Source organism: Pelophylax lessonae (genome assembly GCF_965119305.1).
Source record: "Pelophylax lessonae genome assembly, chromosome: 9".
Classification (NCBI taxonomy): Eukaryota; Metazoa; Chordata; class Amphibia; order Anura; family Ranidae; genus Pelophylax; species Pelophylax lessonae.
In genome coordinates this window covers 119,032,934-119,053,172 of record NC_138776.1, presented here as the reverse complement: position 1 = coordinate 119,053,172, position 20,239 = coordinate 119,032,934, and the positions used below count along the sequence as shown (strand labels likewise).

General features: G+C 43.0%; 1 protein-coding gene across 1 annotated transcript in view; it reads left to right on the top strand.

Annotated features, from left to right (window-relative positions):
* Positions 1 to 18,278, top strand: part of PCDH15 (protocadherin related 15) — a 1,730,880-nt gene extending 1,712,602 nt beyond the window's left edge. The window contains exon 37 of the mRNA XM_082269384.1: positions 17,601 to 18,278. Coding sequence (XP_082125510.1) covers positions 17,601 to 18,140 — 540 coding nt within the window. The 3' untranslated portion in view covers positions 18,141 to 18,278. The remainder of the gene's footprint in view (positions 1 to 17,600) is intronic.
* The last annotated feature ends 1,961 nt before the right edge of the window (positions 18,279 to 20,239 follow it).

The window sequence follows — 20,239 nt, the reverse complement described above, 5'->3', positions numbered from 1 at the left end:
CAAAAGCAGTTGTGGTAACAAATGTACTGAGTAGGTTTGGACAGGTTAGGGACTTTTAGGGAAGCCCATATTGGTAACCTTAGAGGATTCACACCTGGGTTGGACCAGTTTTAAACACGTAAACACCACATCAACAAGGACCTAGATGCTATCCTTAATTCCAGAAGTAATGAAGCAACTGAGACACGTCAGGCACTAGGTCACCCAAAAGAGATTGATTCACCTGCAGCTGCCTTTTCACATACAGCTCAGAATGGCAAGGAGTCTAGTCTGGAACAGACTCCAAATCTGCAATTGTGGTAATGATCCTTTGCATTCATCCCAACATAGTTGTGAAAAATGCTATAATGAATAATGCCGAGGTGACTGTGAAATTGGACCAAGCCAATGAAGACTCACAGGAACATATGGACTCAAGCAGGAAAAATGGATTCAGGCCCAAAATGAGAAAGGCTGCAAGATGCCCCAGAGCTGTTAGCAAGTAAATTGAGAGGTGGGCAGGCATGCATGTCCTTGTGCTTATGGTCCGTCCATCATTCTGCTAATATAGAGCAGTTTTATTATGGAAGGCAGATAAACAAATAAAGGCTAGACACAAAACCTAGCTGTAAGAAGTTAAAAACTTTTTGTGACTAAATCCCCTTAACAGCAATGAGAACGACTGACCTTGGGACCCTCACAAATGGTGGAAAAGGAAGAGGAGAAGATGTGCATGCACACAGGCAATATGGCATGGCCACAGATGCACTAATGTGTCACATTTTAAAAGTGTCATGCCCAACTGATGTATGTCAGTAGTAATCCACAAGAGTAACTCAGGAGGCAGAGTACACACACCAGGCTCCCAGAAAAAGAGGAGCTAACACCCACACTTACTTCATGGCAGTCTGGAGTATCTTGCAACAATTTTCTCTGAGGAGAAAAGACATTAATTCTCCTAAGACAGCAGCAGAAAACTGAAGTATAATGGAGGTTGGAAGTGTTATACTTCAACATTTTTTCTGTTGCCAGCATCATTAGGTTCATTATGTTCATTGGGGTCACAATCCACATGTGTCCACAGCACCTTTCCAAGGTATAATGCGTTATACCTATTTTTTTGTGTTTTGTGGTGCACAGTTCACCTTTTACAGTGCACTGCATTGTTGTGTGAATGGCCTGCTGACTTTGTAAAAGCAAACAGTCGTTTATTGTTCAAAACAACAAAAATAAAAATGGATTTCCTACAGGATACCAAAAAACAACCCTTAACTATTGTATACAGAAAGCTAAACTATGTCCCACTGTCAATATAAACTAGTCTCACACTAGAGTTTAATATACAAAAAACACAACTCCCCAATGTATAGGTACTTTTATACAGTACTATGTCCGAAAACACCCTATTCTATGTAATAAAAAATAATTCTGTTCATAATAATCTAAAAACAACATACAGTGCATCCGGAAAGTATTCACAGCCTTATTACAAAATAGATTAAACTCATAATTTTCCTCAAATTCTACAAACAATACCCCATAATGTCAATGTGAAAAAAAGTTTGTTTGAAATCTTTGCAAATTTATTAAAAATAAAAATTGGAAAAATCATGTAGCATAAGTATTCACAGCCTTTGCAATAACACTCAAAATTGAGCTCATGTGCATCATGTTTCCACTGATCATCCTTGAGATGTTTCTACATCTTGATTGGAGTCCGCTTGTGGTATATGTAATTGATTGGACATGATTTGAAAAGGCACATACCTGTCTATATAAGGTCCCACAGTTAACAGGACATGTCAGAGCACAAACCAAGCCATGAAATCCAAGGAATTGTCTGTAGACATCCGAGACAGGATTGTATTGAGACACAAATCTGGGGAAGGGTAGAGAAACATTTCTGCAGCATTGAAGGTCCCAATGAGTACAACAGCCTCCATAATCATTAAATGGAAGAAGTTTGGAACCACCAGGACTGTTCCTTGTATGGGCCGCCTGGCCAAACTGAGAGATCAAGGGAGAAGGGCATTAGTCAGGCAGTTGACCAAGAACCCGATAGTCGCTCTGACAGAGCTCCAGCATTTCTCTGTTGAGAGAGGTGAACCTTCCAGAAGAACAACCATCTCCACAGCACTCCACCAATCAGGCCTGTATAGTAGAGTAGCCAGATGGAAGCCACTCCTCAGTAAAAGGCACATGACAGCCCATCTGGAGTTTGCAAAAGGCACCTGAAGGAGTCTCAGACCATGAGAAAAAAATGTTCTGGTCTGATGCAACAAAGATTTAACTGTTTGGCCTGAATGGCAGCGTCATGTCTGGAGGAGACCAGAAACCACCACTCATCACTTGGCCAATACCATCCCTACAGTGAAGCATGGTGGTTGCAGCATCATGATGTGGGAATGTTTTTAAGAAACTGGAAGACTAGTCAGCATTGAGAGAAAGATGCATACAGCTATATACAGAGACATCCTTGATGAAAACCTGCTCCAGAGTGCTCTGAACCTCAGCCTGGGGTGAAGGTTCATCTTCCAACAGGACAACGACCCGAAGCACATGGCCAAGATAACAAAGGAGTAGCTAGGGGAAAACTCTGTGAATGTCTTTGAGTAGCCCAGCCAGAGCATAGACTTGAACCCGGTTGAACATCTCTGAAGAGATCTAAAAATGGCTGTGCGCTGACGCTCCCCATCCAACCGGAGCTTGAGAGGCCCTTCAAAGAAGAATGGGAGAAAATGTTCAAAAATAGGTGTGCCAAGCTTATAGCATCATACTCAAGAAGACTTGAGGCTGTAATTGGCCACAAAAGATGCTTCAACAAAGTATTGAGCAAAGGCTGTAAATACATGAAAATACTTATGTACATTGATTTTTTTTTTTAATGAGTTTGCAAAGATTTCAAACAAACTCCTTTCACATTGTCATTATGGGTTATTGTCTGTAGAATTTTGAGGAAAATAATTAATTTAATCCATTTTGGCATAAGGCTGTATCATAACAAAATGTAGAAAAAGTGAAGCGCTGTGAATACCTTCCGAATAATAGAACCTACAGAATATATAGCAGCATATAATGGAACCCACACACCAGAGTTTAACCACTTCCTGCCCGCCATATAGCAAAATGACATCCGGGAAGTGGTTGCACTATCCTAACTGGCCGTCATATGACGTCCAGCAGGATAGACCGCTCTGCATGCCCCTGGGGGGGCACACAGAGTGGCGATCGGTGGTACGGTGTGTCACTCTGACACACTGCATCTCCGATCACGGTAAAGGCTCTTTACCATGTGACCAGCTGTGTCCAATCACAGCTGGTCACATAGTAAATAGGAAGTGCCGTTGATCAGCTTTCCTCAGTTTGTGCCTGATAGGCATGAGTAGAGGAGAGCTAATCGGCGGCTCTCCTGACAGGGGTGGGTCTGTTCTGGTAATCAGAGTATTGATTACAAGTGCAGACCCTTGGGGAAGGTGCCACTAGAGCCACCAGGGATGCCCACCCATGGCCACCAGGGATGCCAATCTCAGTGCCCTCCTCATCAGAGCTGCCCATGATTGCTATCTATCAGTGCCACCCACCAGTGCCCTTCATTTCCATCTATCAGTGCCGCCCACCAGTGCCCATTATTGCCCATCAGTGCTGCATATCAGTGCCCACCAGTGCCACCTATCAGTGCCTATCAGTGCCCATCAGTGTCGCCTGTCAGTGCCCACCAGTGCCCATCAGTACCATCTATCAGTGCCATTCAGTGCCCATAAGTGCCACCTATCAGTGCCCATCAGTGCCACCTATCAGTGCCCACCAATGCTGCATATCAGTGCTACATATCAGTGCCCATCAGTGACACATATCAGTGCCCATCAGTGCTGCATATTAGTGCCACCCCATCAGTGCCACCCTATCAGTGCCTCCTCGTCAGTGCGGCCTTATCAGTGCTCATCAGTGCAAGAAAAAACATATCTATTTACAAAATTTTATAACATAAACAAAAAATGTTTTTTTTTTTTAAACTTTTCAGTGTTTTTTTATTTGTGTGGCAAAAAAGGAAAAACCTTGCGGTGATCAAACACCACCAAAAGAAAGCTCTATTTGTGGGAAACAAATGACATACATTTGGTTTTGGTACAGTGTTGCATGACCGCGCAATTGTCATTCAAAATTCAACAGCGCTAAAAGCTGAAAATTGGCCTGGGCAAGAAGGGGCTGAAAGTGCCCTGTATTGAATTGGTTCAGGGGTCCAGAAGCAGGACCAGCTTTTCCAGTTTGTAGTAGCATTTGTATTTCTGCAGCACCATGTAAAGTGGTTTACAACAAACATCAATAATTGACCTTCACCATGCATATTTATCCATATGGACTTTTACTGCCACTTTTCTTAAAACTCTATTTATTGCATAGTTTGTTTGACAGGAAACACAGTTCACATACAGTATATGTGGTACACAACAATTCTGTTTTGACAATGCAATAACAGATAAACAATAAATGAAGATTTAAATAGTGAAACAGATGTCCCTTACTTCACAATAATCCACTGAATACACATGAAGCATTAGACTGATCATGAGTAGGGTTGAGCGGACACCTAGATGTCCGTGTTCGACGGGTTCGGCCGAACTTTAAAAAAAAGTCCGGGTCCGTGTCCCGGACTTTTACCGAACTTTTCCTGGACACCGAACCCCATTGAAGTCAATGGGGACCCGAACTTTAAGGCACTAAAATGGCTCTAAAACACCAAAGGAAAGGGCTAGAGTGCTGCAAATGGCAGCAAAACATAATTAAGAGCATGGCAAGTGCTCTGCAAACAAATGTGGATAGGGAAATAACTTAAAACAACAAAAAAAAACAGAAAAATAAAACAATGTTCTTCTTCATCTCTGAAGGACGAGGCCCATATGGAGTAGGAGGGAGGTTGAGGTGGTGGTGGATGTGGCGGTGACATAGGCGTGCGCACAGGGTGTGCTGGGTGTGCCTGGGCACACCCTAATCACCTAGGGCACATAGCATTGCCAGTGAGGAGATGGGAAAGATCTCCCTGGGACCTGCTCTGCTCTATTTCTCCTTGCCTACAGGTACATGGCCCCGATACATTACTCTCCCTGCTGGCAAACACATGCATGTGTATTTCAACTTTGGGGTGCACACCTTAATGCAATAGGCTGCGCACACCTATGGGCGGTGTAGGTGGAAGCGGCGGTGGAGGAGGACCAGGGCCGGATTAACAGCATCATGGGCTTGGTGCTGAGGATTTTGAAGGGCCTTAAGGGCCGTGCCTTGCCATGCACCCAGAGGAGGAAGGGTGCAGCCATGCATGCCTAATTCAACATGGGATGCTGTCTCTGAAGCCCATAAACACATCCATGCATCGCCAACTGTCCCTCCTTGTCCGGCCTTCACGCTGTGTGGGGAGGTTCTGAGGGTGCTGCCTGGGGAAGCGAGCATAGAAGCCAGACTTCTGTGTTTACAAGTGACAGAAGAGCGGTAACAGTGAATATGGCCAACCCGGGGCCTATATAAAAGGTAGGGGCCTGGAGCTGCAGCTCCAATAGCCCCTACATTAATCTGGCCCTGAGGAGGAGGACGAGGTAGCCAACACTGCTTCTTTTCAAAAATTTTAAATGAGGGTACACCCCAAAAGAGTGAGAAAGAGCAAAAATGGAACAATGGGTGGGTAAGGTCGGTATCCATTGCTATTCTGCATAAGGTACGGAAAAGTCCCGTGGGATCCATGCCTGGTTCATTTTAATGAACGTGAGCTTGTCCACATTGTCTCTGGACAGGCGGCTGCGCTTGTCTGTTATAACGCCCCCAGCCGTGCTAAATACCCGTTCAGATAATACACTGGCTGCAGGGCACGCCAGCACCTCCAAGGCGTAAAGGGCAAGCTCAGGCCATGTGCCCAATTTGGAGACCCAGAAGTTGAAGGGGGCAGACCCGTCATTCACTACATGTAGGCGTGTGCACACATACTGCTCCACCATGTTGGTAAAATGCTGCCTCCTGCTAAGACGTTCCATCTGAGCTGCTGGTGCTGCTGTTTGTTGTGGCGTGCTGACAAAGCTTTTCCACATTTCGGCCATGCTAACCCTGCCTTCTGAGGTGCTGGCGGTGCCCTGGTTGCGTTGGCGACCTCCTCCTCCTCCTCCTCTGCCTTGTGCTTCCACTGTGGCCCCGCTGTCAGATGGGAATGCCAGCAGCATGGCGTCTACCAGCGTGCGCTTGTACTCGCGCATCTTGCGATCGCGCTCCAGTGAGTGAATTAAGGACGGTACGTTGTCCTTGTAACGGGGATCCAGCAGCGTGGCCACCCAGTAATCAGCACAAGTTAGAATGTGGGCAACTCGGCGGTCGTTGTGGAGACACTGCAGCATGTAATCGCTCATGTGTGCCAGGCTGCCCAGAGGCGACGAAAGGCTGTCCTCTGTGGGAGGTGTATCGTCCGTGTCCTCTGTATCCCCCCAGCCACGCACCAGTGATGGCCATGAGCTGGCCTGGGTGCCACCCTGCTGTGAACATGGTTCCATCTCCTCCTCCAGCTCCTCCTCCTCCTCATCCTCCTCATCCTCCAGAACTGTGCCCCTGCTGGACAATTGCGTCCCTGGCGTTTGCGTGTGCAGGAACCCACCCTCGGAGCCCCTTGCGAATGACTGCCCTGAAAGCCTTGGAAATGTTACCTCTTCATCCTCCTCCTCCTCCTCATCCTGTGCCACATCCTCTTCCATCATCGCCCGAATTGTTTTTTCAAGGAGGCATAGAAGTGGGATAGTTAAGCTGAGAACGGCGTCATTGCCACTGGCCATGTTGGTGGAGTACTCAAAACAGCGCAACAAGGCACACAGGTCTCGCATGGAGGCCCAGTTATTGGTGGTGAAGTGGTGCTGTTCCGCAGAGCGACTCACGCGTGCGTGCTGCAGCTGAAACTCCACTATGGCCTGCTGCTGCTCGCACAGTCTTTCCAGCATGTGCAAGGTGGAGTTCCACCTTGTGGGCACGTCACATATGAGGCGGTGAGCGGGAAGGCCGAAGTTACGCTGCAGCGCTGCCAGGCGAGCAGCAGCAGGGTGAGAACGCCGAAAGTGCGCACAAACGGCCCGCACTTTCTGCAGCAGCTCTGACATATCGGGGTAGTTTTTAAGGAACCTCTGCACCACCAAATTCAGCACATGCGCCAGGCAAGGGATGTGCGTCAAACCGGCTAGGCCCAGAGCTGCTATGAGATTTCGCCCGTTATCGCACACCACCAGGCCGGGCTTGAGGCTCGCTGGCAGCAACCACTCATTTGTCTGCTGTTCCATGCTCCTCCACAACTCCTGCGCGGTGTGTGGTTTGTCCCCCAAACAGGCAAGTTGTAAAACTGCCTGCTGTCGTTTACCCCTGGCCGTGCTGAAGTTGGTGGTGAAGGTGTTACGCTGTCCGGATGAGGAGGCGGTAGAGGATGAGGAAGCGGAGTAGGAGGAGTTAGGAACAGGAGGCAAACTGAAGCGCCCTGCAATCCTCGGTGGTGGAAGGACATGCGCCAAATTGCTATCCGCCTCAGGCCCATCCGCCACTGCATTTACCCAGTGTGCCGTTAGGGAGATATAACGCCCCTGACCGTGCTTACTGGTCCACGTATCCGTAGTTAGGTGGACCTTGGCACAGATGGCGTTGCGCAGTGCACACCTGATATTTTCCCCCACTTGGTTGTGCAGGGAAGGGATGGCTTGCCTGGAAAAGTAGTGGCGGCTGGGCACGACGTACTGTGGGACAGCCACCGACATAAGGTTTTTAAAACTGTGCGTCTCCACCAGACGGAATGACAGCATTTCAAAGGCCAATAATTTTGAAATGCTGGCATTCAGGGCCAGGGATCGCGGGTGGGTAGGGGGGTACTTCCTCTTCCTCTTAAGTGTTTGGGAGATGGAAAGCTGAACGCTTCCACGGGACATTGTGGAGATGGTTGTTGGTGACCCAGGTGGTGGTGTTGCTGACAGATCGTCTGTTTGCGGGGTGGCAGGTGCCGGTATCACTACAGATGTGGCTGGAGCGGCCGAGACTGCAGCAGAAGAGGAAGCAGGATGAGCCAGAGACGTTTCTTGGTTTTGAAGGTGTGTACTCCACTGCAGCTCGTGCTTTGCACTTAGATGCCTGATCATGCAGGTTGTGCTCAGGTTGAGAAGGTTTATGCCTCGCTTCAAGCTCTGATTGCACAGGGTGCAAACCACTCGTGTCCTGTCATCAGCACATTTTCTAAAGAACTTCCACGCTAGAGAACTCCTTTGAGCTGACTTTGGTGCGCTCGTTCCCTTGCTGCGTTGGGCAGTAGCGGGCGTAGTGTCTAGGGCACGGCCGCTCCGCTTCTGCACCCTGCTCCCTCTTCTGCTGTGCTGGTGGCTCTGTGCGACCACCGCCTCTTCCTCCAAACTACTCAGGTCACCTGCATGACGTTCATTCCATGTGGGGTCGAGGACCTCATCGTCCTCCACATCATCTTCCACCCAGTCTTCACCCCTGCCCTCCTTGTCGGTCTCCACAATGCTGAACGCCGCAGCAGTTGGCACCTGCGTTTCGTCATCATCGGAGACGTGCTGCGATGATCCTTGCATGTACTCATCTTGAGAAATAAGTGGTTGGGCATCGCTGCACTCAATCTCTTCCACTTCTGGGGCAGGGCTAGGTGGATGGCCCTGGGAAACCCTGCTGACAGAGTCCTCAAAAAGAATAAGAGACTGCTGTATGGCTTGGGGCTCAGACTGCTGGCCTGATTTGCAAGGGGGTGAGGTGAAAGACGGTTGGACATTGGCTGCAGGTGCCAACTCTGACCTTTCTGCAGTAGACTGGGTGGGAGACAATGTGAAGGAACTGGAGGCACTGTCAGCAGCAAACCAATCTACTATCGCCTCAACTTGTTCTGGCCTCATCACTTCTAGGGGCGTTTGATGCCCTACCAAATACTGATGCAGGTTCTGTCGCCTACTCACACTTGAGGAAGGTGTTTCACTTGTGCGTGTAGCTGGCACAGATCGACCACGTCCTCTCCTTGCAACAGGAGCTCTACCAGCAGCACCACGACCCAGGCCACGGCCCTTATTTGACGGTCTCCTCATATTTCTGTAATTTAAGATCTTGCCCTAGAAAGGTTTTTATTGAATAGCGGAATAGGAAATATGATCCAAAAAAGTGTATGTATCTCGCACGTACACAACCACACTAGGCCCCAATTACTATTGTTTGTACCCCTAAAAGGATGGATGAGGAGTAGGAGGAGGAGTATGGAACAGGCAGCACCCTCAAATCTTCAGAAGTATGAGATGAACCCCAAAAACTTGGAAAGGTGGATCTCACACGTACCGACACAGACTATCCCGCAATTCAATTGATCCTCAAAGGTTTTTATTGAATAGCGGAATAGGAAATATGATCAAAAAAAGTGTATGTATCTCGCACGTACACAACCACACTAGGCCCCAATTACTATTGTTTGTACCCCTAAAAGGATGGTTGAGCAGTAGGAGCAGGAGTATGGAACAGGCAGCACCCTCAAATCTCCAGAAGTATGAGATGAACCCCAACAACTTGGAAAGGTGGATCTCTCTCACACGTACCAACACAGACTATCCCCCAATTTAACTGATCCCCAAAGGTTTTTGATTAAATAGCGGAATAGAAAATATGATCCAAAAAAAGTGTATGTATATCACACGTACACAACCACACTGGGCCCCAATTACTATTGTTTGTACCCCTAAAAGGCTAGATGAGGAGTAGGGGGAGTATGGAACAGGCAGCACCCTCAAACCTTCAGAAGTATGAGATGAACCCCAACAACTTGGAAAGGTGGATCTCTCTCACACGTACCAACACAGACTATCCCCCAATTTAACTGATCCCCAAAGGTTTTTGATTAAATAGCGGAATAGAAAATATGATCCAAAAAAAGTGTATGTATATCACACGTACACAACCACACTAGGCCCCAATTACTATTGTTTGTACCCCTAAAAGGCTAGATGAGGAGTAGGGGGGGTATGGAACAGGCAGCACCCTCAAATCTTCAGAAGTATGAGATGAACCCCAAAAACTTGGAAAGGTGGATCTCTCTCACACGTACCAACACAGACTATCCCCCAATTTAACTGATCCCCAAAGGTTTTTGATTAAATAGCGGAATAGAAAATATGATCCAAAAAAAGTGTATGTATATCACACGTACACAACCACACTAGGCCCCAATTACTATTGTTTGTACCCCTAAAAGGCTAGGAGTAGGGGGAGTATGGAACAGGCAGCACCCTCAAACCTTCAGAAGTATGAGATGAACCCCAACAACTTGGAAAGGTGGATCTCTCTCACACGTACCAACACAGACTATCCCCCAATTTAACTGATCCCCAAAGGTTTTTGATTAAATAGCGGAATAGAAAATATGATCCAAAAAAAGTGTATGTATATCACACGTACACAACCACACTAGGCCCCAATTACTATTGTTTGTACCCCTAAAAGGCTAGGAGTAGGGGGAGTATGGAACAGGCAGCACCCTCAAACCTTCAGAAGTATGAGATGAACCCCAACAACTTGGAAAGGTGGATCTCTCTCACACGTACCAACACAGACTATCCCCCAATTTAACTGATCCCCAAAGGTTTTTGATTAAATAGCGGAATAGAAAATATGATCCAAAAAAAGTGTATGTATATCACACGTACACAACCACACTAGGCCCCAATTACTATTGTTTGTACCCCTAAAAGGCTAGGAGTAGGGGGAGTATGGAACAGGCAGCACCCTCAAACCTTCAGAAGTATGAGATGAACCCCAACAACTTGGAAAGGTGGATCTCTCTCACACGTACCAACACAGACTATCCCCCAATTTAACTGATCCCCAAAGGTTTTTGATTAAATAGCGGAATAGAAAATATGATCCAAAAAAAGTGTATGTATATCACACGTACACAACCACACTAGGCCCCAATTACTATTGTTTGTACCCCTAAAAGGCTAGATGAGGAGTAGGGGGGTATGGAACAGGCAGCACCCTCAAATCTTCAGAAGTATGAGATGAACCCCAAAAACTTGGAAAGGTGGATCTCTCTCACACGTACCAACACAGACTATCCCCCAATTTAACTGATCCCCAAAGGTTTTTGATTAAATAGCGGAATAGAAAATATGATCCAAAAAAAGTGTATGTATATCACACGTACACAACCACACTAGGCCCCAATTACTATTGTTTGTACCCCTAAAAGGCTAGATGAGGAGTAGGGGGGGTATGGAACAGGCAGCACCCTCAAACCTTCAGAAGTATGAGATGAACCCCAACAACTTGGAAAGGTGGATCTCTCTCACACGTACCAACACAGACTATCCCCCAATTTAACTGATCCCCAAAGGTTTTTGATTAAATAGCGGAATAGAAAATATGATCCAAAAAAAGTGTATGTATATCACACGTACACAACCACACTAGGCCCCAATTACTATTGTTTGTACCCCTAAAAGGCTAGATGAGGAGTAGGGGGGGTATGGAACAGGCAGCACCCTCAAACCTTCAGAAGTATGAGATGAACCCCAACAACTTGGAAAGGTGGATCTCTCTCACACGTACCAACACAGACTATCCCCCAATTTAACTGATCCCCAAAGGTTTTTGATTAAATAGCGGAATAGAAAATATGATCCAAAAAAAGTGTATGTATATCACACGTACACAACCACACTAGGCCCCAATTACTATTGTTTGTACCCCTAAAAGGCTAGATGAGGAGTAGGGGGGGTATGGAACAGGCAGCACCCTCAAACCTTCAGAAGTATGAGATGAACCCCAACAACTTGGAAAGGTGGATCTCTCTCACACGTACCAACACAGACTATCCCCCAATTTAACTGATCCCCAAAGGTTTTTGATTAAATAGCGGAATAGAAAATATGATCCAAAAAAAGTGTATGTATATCACACGTACACAACCACACTAGGCCCCAATTACTATTGTTTGTACCCCTAAAAGGCTAGATGAGGAGTAGGGGGGGTATGGAACAGGCAGCACCCTCAAACCTTCAGAAGTATGAGATGAACCCCAACAACTTGGAAAGGTGGATCTCTCTCACACGTACCAACACAGACTATCCCCCAATTTAACTGATCCCCAAAGGTTTTTGATTAAATAGCGGAATAGAAAATATGATCCAAAAAAAGTGTATGTATATCACACGTACACAACCACACTAGGCCCCAATTACTATTGTTTGTACCCCTAAAAGGCTAGATGAGGAGTAGGGGGGGTATGGAACAGGCAGCACCCTCAAACCTTCAGAAGTATGAGATGAACCCCAACAACTTGGAAAGGTGGATCTCTCTCACACGTACCAACACAGACTATCCCCCAATTTAACTGATCCCCAAAGGTTTTTGATTAAATAGCGGAATAGAAAATATGATCCAAAAAAAGTGTATGTATATCACACGTACACAACCACACTAGGCCCCAATTACTATTGTTTGTACCCCTAAAAGGCTAGGAGTAGGGGGAGTATGGAACAGGCAGCACCCTCAAACCTTCAGAAGTATGAGATGAACCCCAACAACTTGGAAAGGTGGATCTCTCTCACACGTACCAACACAGACTATCCCCCAATTTAACTGATCCCCAAAGGTTTTTGATTAAATAGCGGAATAGAAAATATGATCCAAAAAAAGTGTATGTATATCACACGTACACAACCACACTAGGCCCCAATTACTATTGTTTGTACCCCTAAAAGGCTAGATGAGGAGTAGGGGGAGTATGGAACAGGCAGCACCCTCAAATCTTCAGAAGTATGAGATTGTGTTCACTGTACCCCACAAAGATTGAGTTCACTGCACCCCACAATGATTGTGTTCACTGCACCCCACAAAGATTGTGTTCACTGCACCTCACAAAGATTGTGTTCACTGTACCCCCCAAAGATTGTGTTCACTGCACCCCACAAAGATTCTGTTCACTGTACCCCACAAAGATTGTGTTCACTGCACCCTAAAAGGATGTTGTTCACTGCACCCCACAAAGATTGTGTTCACTGCACCCTAAAAGGATGTTGTTCACTGCACCCCAAAAAGATTGTGTTCACTGTACCCCCCCAAAGATTGTGTTCACTGCACCCCACAAAGATTGTGTTCACTGCACCCCAAAAAGATTGTGTTCACTGTACCCCCCAAAGATTGTGTTCACTGCACCCCAAAAAGATTGTGTTCACTGTACCCCCCAAAGATTGTGTTCACTGCACCCCACAAAGATTCTGTTCACTGTACCCCACAAAGATTGTGTTCACTGCACCCCAAAAAGATTGTGTTCACTGTACCCCCCCAAAGATTGTGTTCACTGCACCCCACAAAGATTCTGTTCACTGCACCCCACAAAGGATTTTGTTCACTGCACCCCAAAAAGATTGTGTTCACTGCACCCCAAAAAGGATTTTGATCACTGCACCCCAAAAAGGATGTTGTTCACTGCACCCCAAAAATGATTTTGTTCACTCCACCCCAAAAAGATTGTGTTCACTGCACCCCACAAAGATTGTGTTCACTGCACCCCAAAAAGATTGTGTTCACTGTACCCCCCAAAGATTGTGTTCACTGCACCCCACAAAGATTCTGTTCACTGTACCCCACAAAGATTGTGTTCACTGCACCCCAAAAAGATTGTGTTCACTGCACCCCAAAAAGGATGTTGTTCACTGCACCCCAAAAAGGATGTTGTTCACTCCACCCCAAAAAGATTGTGTTCACTGCACCCCACAAAGATTGTGTTCACTGCACCCCAAAAAGATTGTGTTCACTGCACCCCAAAAATGATTTTGTTCACTGCACCCCAAAAAGGATTTTGTTCACTGCACCCCAAAAAGGATGTTGTTCACTCCACCCCAAAAAGATTGTGTTCACTGCACCCCAAAAAGATTGTGTTCACTGCACCCCACAAAGGATTTTGTTCACTGCACCCCAAAAAGATTGTGTTCACTGCACCCCAAAAAGGATGTTGTTCACTGCACCCCAAAAAGGATTTTGTTCACTGCACCCCAAAAAGATTGTGTTCACTGCACCCCACAAAGGATTTTGTTCACTGCACCCCACAAAGATTGTGTTCACTGCACACCAAAAAGGATTGTGTTCACTGCACCCCAAAAAGATTTTGTTCACTGCACCCCAAAAAGATTGTGTTCACTGCAGCCCAAAAAGATTGTGTTCACTGCAGCCCAAAAAGATTGTGTTCACTGCAGCCCAAAAAGATTGTGTTCACTGCAGCCCAAAAAGATTGTGTTCACTGCAGCCCAAAAAGATTGTGTTCACTGCAGCTCACACACAGAAAAATGGATGTGGATCACTGACACCTGCCTATCTCCAATCCCACACCACACAGCAATATCGATTGTAGTTTGTAGAACACAGTTTCCCTAAAATTCAGCAGACTCTGTCCCTAACAGGATTGAGAAGAGATCGTAGATCAGGTTTGAGTGCAGATTCACCCCACCCCCCACACAGCAATATCGATTGTAGTTTGTAGAAGACACTGACCCTATAATTCAGCAGACTCTATCCCTAAAATGCCTACAACTCGCCCTGCCTAAACACTCCGACCTGTCCCTCAATTCTATCCGGACACAAATGTTTTTTTCCTGCCTATCTTTCCCTAATCAGCAGCCAGCACATTGATGTGTGCTCTGTCCCTTAGCTAAGCAGCAGAATGACGCTGCTGCGGCGGCTGCCTCGAACTTATAAAGACTTGGTCACATGCTTCAGATGGCCAATCACAGCTACTAAGACATTTGCAGGCATGGCTGGGATGGCTTAAGGCACACCAGTTAAACGATTGTTGATTGGCTGTTGAAAGCCCGCCATGAAAAGAGCGCCAAAGCATGCAAAACCCGGAAATAAAACGACCGAACACGGATTTTTACCCGAACATACAGTAAAGTGTCCGTGTCCGTGTTCGGGTAAAAAAAATCCAATTATTCGGTACGAACACGAATAATACAGTCCGTGTTCGCTCAACACTAATCATGAGCAATTCACATATTGTACACAAATGATACCAAGAAAATCACATTCAAGTTAGCTTCAACTGTTGTTTAATTTAGGGGCAGATTTGCACCAAAAATCCCATACTTTATATTTTTAAGTATAGTTTCTATTGTCATAAATAATCTTTTCATACAAAATAATTTTAGCAACTGCATTTATCCACTGGGCAATGTAAGGGATGGTGGTATGCATCCATATAGGTGAAATAATTTTGAGTCCCAGAAAATAATGTTTCTTTTAAGAAGATTCTAGTATACTATTATACTAAACAAAGTAACCGCTGGAGAATGTGGGGTGGGGTATAGTTGAAGTAAACTAGCAAAAGGGTCACCTTACCACTAAATAAGGCACATACATCCAAGATGGAAAAAAAGAAAAACATTCAATTGAGTTACAAAAAATACAATCTCATCCCCTTGTTGAAAAATGTATACTACAAAATAATTCTTACAGGGTCTTCTTGCTTTTCTGTTCCTCAATTCATCATTTATTTTTAAATAGAAAAAAACTCTAAAAAAACTCAAGACTAGTGTTTTGAAAGTTTTCCTGAAGCATTAGCACACTTATGGCCCTACTGCCAGAGGTACCACAGCCAATAAACCTTGTATGCTGGGCCAATATTTTTTTTTTTGTATGTGAGGGGGTCTCATATATATTTTTCTTGCATCTAAACATATATTAGATGTCAGCTCAGTCTAGGCTGTTTTTTGAACCGGGCATCAGCAGTAGTTGTATGGAGTTTTTAACAAAACACATGACACTGCAAAAGTCCCACACAGTTTTTCTTTTTTCTTTTTTTTTTCCTCAAAGACTTAGATCATCAGATTGTATGGGAAGTGGAGCATATTATTAAATTACCTTATTAACTGAATATTCCAACATTTAAACAAAATTAAGATTAAATTAAACCATGCAAACTTATCGCTTTAATAATTCTGATGAAAAGTTATTCATGAAATGCATGCATGGAAAAACGGCTTTGTGTTCCTTTTATTACCTAATTTAATATTAGCTGGTTAAAACGTTGTTATTGATGAGCCTTTGAGATTTAGATAAGCCCCTTGGTTTGCGTATGCATAATTATGCAAATGAAAGCAAATTAATAAATATAATTGCATATATTGCAGATTTTAAACTGATTGCATCTGATTTAATAATGATACATTATAAACAACTCATCAGCAATCATGTCTTGTACTCTAAGAACAGAAAAAAAGCTATGAGTCATTAATTAAATGGTTTGACTTTTATCATTTTTGCTGCTACCATAATAGCATATGTCAAGGCATAATAAAAAAAAAATCCAGTTTATCTCTAGTGTACATTAATTTTTTCCCAATGTTTTGGGATGTTTCGGGATAATGACTTTAAACACTACAGAAAAACAACTGCTGATATGTCAGAAATAGAAGTATGCTCCTACCTTCCTTTTCAACATGGCCACACAATTCTACCCCTCCTCATCTCCATGATTTTTCTGCACAGGCAGAGAGCACAGGAAGTAGAAGTAGGGTGCAAAAGAAGTTAGCAGCTTATGAGATTTCTGGCAAAATCAACAGGTATTGCATTTATTAAAGAAATCTAACTAAACACTTGCAATAGTATATAAATAATGCGAAACGGGTGCAAATAGTAGAAGTCTATTATTGGTGTTTACATACCCCAACAATGGTATCGGAGCATTGCTACACTATGGTATGCACTATCGCTGATTATAGGGCAAAAATACAGCTATAGAAAGTCCACATGGGCAACTGAACATTTTACTGTGGATTTCTAAGAATGCTACAAAGGCACCTTTCATATGCATGGTTAAACAATTGCCTATGATCTGTAGAAATATTAGAACCAACAGAAATCAACATGAGTTTTTCCACAGTTTCTGTAACTGTTGAGTAAATCAATGGACTGTGGACAATCAGCGGACAATGACAGTTGAGTTTTGTACTGATAGATTTAAAACTCTAACTATGTGCTGCAATTTTAACAACTGTCTTTTGGTGTTTGTACACATTTGTTTGGGAGTACAGGCATGGATATTTGTAACTCTTCTGATGGCGTAGAGTATGGTGAGTAGAGACAAGGCCATGGACCTACTGCAAGTTCTGGGTTAACTGTATTCACTGATTTTCTTAGTGGTTCATCTTTTTTAGTGACAGTGAATTTTGACATCTGGCTGTTGTTCTGTCTTTTTACCAAATTGCTCGCTATATACTGCTAGCTTTGTATTTAATCATTTTAATGAGTATGCATGTGCTTAGAATTTAATTTAGAGAAACAAACTATTTGTTTGGGACCTCTTAATTTAGTAAAAAGTTCCCACACCCAATCATTAAGAGTTTCCACAGCTAATCATTGAAATGTAATATTTTTTCATAAAGCATTTAATTCTTTTGTCATGGATTTCACAAGTGGTGTCAGACTTAGTACAGATTACTTATTAGAGAGTATTATTGTTCTGGTACCAGCAAAATAATACAAGTCTAATGCTCCGATGAATGTATTAGGACTGGTTTGCTTTAATAAATGGTAATTTGTTCTGTTTTTCTGACTGTCTAATTTTTTTTCTTGAATAGGTTGCTAGAAAAAAGATCAAATTGGTTGTGGATCGAGAATATGAAACTAGTTCAACAGGAGAAGAGAGTGCTCCTGAAACTCAAAAAAACCGTCTCAGTCACCCAAACATACAAAACAATATTAACGGAAATTTATATATTGCCCAAAATGGGTCTGTGGTTAGAACCAGACGTTCATGCCTTACAAACAATCTTAAAATGACTTCCCCTACAAGGCTCGGGAAGCACTTCAAGAAATTGGACAGACTTGGAGTGACACATGAGGAAAACATCCAGTTGAACACATTATCAAAGGAGGCTTCTATCAAACTTAACACTAGACCTTCAAGTATATCATTGGCATCTAGCACTGGCATGACCAAAAATATACCTAAGATTGGAGACAATAAGTTAAAAAGCACAGATGAACAGGAATCAGTTGTTGATAATGAAGACATTAAAGAGCCATTGGAATTCCACAGTGACCAGACTCAATCAGATGAAGAAGAGTTGTGGATGGGACCTTGGAACAATCTTCACATACCAATGACAAAACTATGATATTTTTTTTAACACTGGTTTATGATAGACTGTACTTTGTATGATCACAATAAGAACAAAATCTTGTATTGTGCACATAAAGAATATTACTTTTTCCAGATTAAATAATACAAAGAATTTGCACTTTTATGGATTAGTTTTTCTATCTCTTATCTAACACATTGCAAGTATTTCTGATGCACCATTAAAAAAAAAATTGGTAAAAATTAAGAAAAAAAAAAAAATACTTCTTACCTTTACATCTGAAAAAAAATTATTCTAATTAATTTCGCATGTATTAAATAGGTTACCAGAAAACATACTAAAATTTGCCCAACATTTTAATGAATATTTTTTCTTTTTAAATATTTATAATTTCTTTTATATTCTTTAGTTTTTAAATAAATGGTTAAGGAATCTCTTGATCAATTCATTCATGCTATTTATTTCATACCCATCAAGCTATTGCATAAATCAAATATATCATTACATTACCTTGAAGTGCTGTTCACAACAGCAGAAAATTATTACCAATCCCAAAGCTATTTTTTGCACTTTTTCTGAAATGTAGAGACATTTTACAGTTGACTATTGTGATGGTGGATTAAATGTGGCCTAAAGCGTGACATTTTGCTATATTTTATTTGTTAAAACAGCAAAGAATTCAATGGAATAAAGTAAGAATACAATGGGATAAAGTAAGAATACAATAGGATAAGGTTTTTGAGTAAATCCATTATAAAATGATCATTTTTGTGCTATGGTTCATGGCTAAACCATAAATCTGACACTAGGTTTTAGTCTCAGGGACTTTTGATTATCATCCTGCATGCACTTTTCTTTATGTTAAAAAATAACCCTTTTCGTTTCTGATGCACATCAGGCATGTTTCCCATTTTTGTATATTTAATATAAATGAAATGTCAAGTCATTCATTGAAGAAGTCTAATGGTGGCTACTCATGTCTCAATCCAGTCATTTGATAATCTTATATTGATATTTTTTTTGGATCTCTTAAATTACAGTATGTGTCAGGGTATCTAAATTTTGCTATTACATCTAACACTCCCCTCCCCTCAGACTGTTGTCCAAAGGTGTCCCTGTGCTCCTTCTTCCAGAGTGGCAGAACAGGAGCACTCTAATACAGGACATGTGTTACTGGACAGATCACTGGGTTAAACAGCGGGGGGGAAAAGAAAATGAATGCAGCCACCACATCTAATGATTGGTAAGCTGCAATATACTACATTTTTGGCTGAGGGTTTAATAACACTTAAAAGGAAGCTTGTTAGGATATCTGCTTTTGGTCACAGCCAAGCTTCCAATCGAGCACTCTAGGTTACTAATGTCTGATTCCTTAAAGATGATCAAGTTTCAGAACAGGCTACACATCTGCTGCATCATGTGCAATACAATGCTTAAACTGAAACTAACACTGGTTTGAGAAGTCAGCCACTAGTGCTTTAAAGGGAGCCTCCTCTGTGATAGGTAGCATCTAGTTTAAAAAGTTTTGAGTAAATCTATAATAAAGTTTACTAACTATAGAATAGCTACCATAAATGTTTACAAACCTGTGCAGATTCTGATATAGTTTTGACATTTGCTCTGCATTTAAGTATCCAGTGGTGCTACTAATAGCCAGCTGGAGGAAAAAAAATATCCAGTGCTCCCCTCTCAGGATCACAAATGCTTTGCAATATCTTCAGAGTTAATATGCATCTTTAGCTATTAAATATATGTGGGGAATATAAATTATTATTTCATACAAATCACATTGTAATTTCGTTTTTGTTTGGTCCTTAAAGTATAGCTGTCATTAAGAGAGATATTTGTTAAATTTATATGAATTTCTAAGACTGAAAAACATTTTGTAGAATAAAGATTATTTTTACAGAGCTCATATTGCACTAAGCAGTACCAAACCCAAAACGAACTAGGCAAAAAATGCAAAAGGGTTTGAAGTTTTATCTGAAGAATGTTTTGGCCAAGCTGATACAGTTCCCTGCCTCAAATTGAAGGGCCGTAAAATAGGTATAATAAAGCAATTTTATAGTTTTTCAGGCTGATTTACTAAAGGCAAATAGGATGTTCACTTTGCAACATATTTTTTTCTTAGCTTA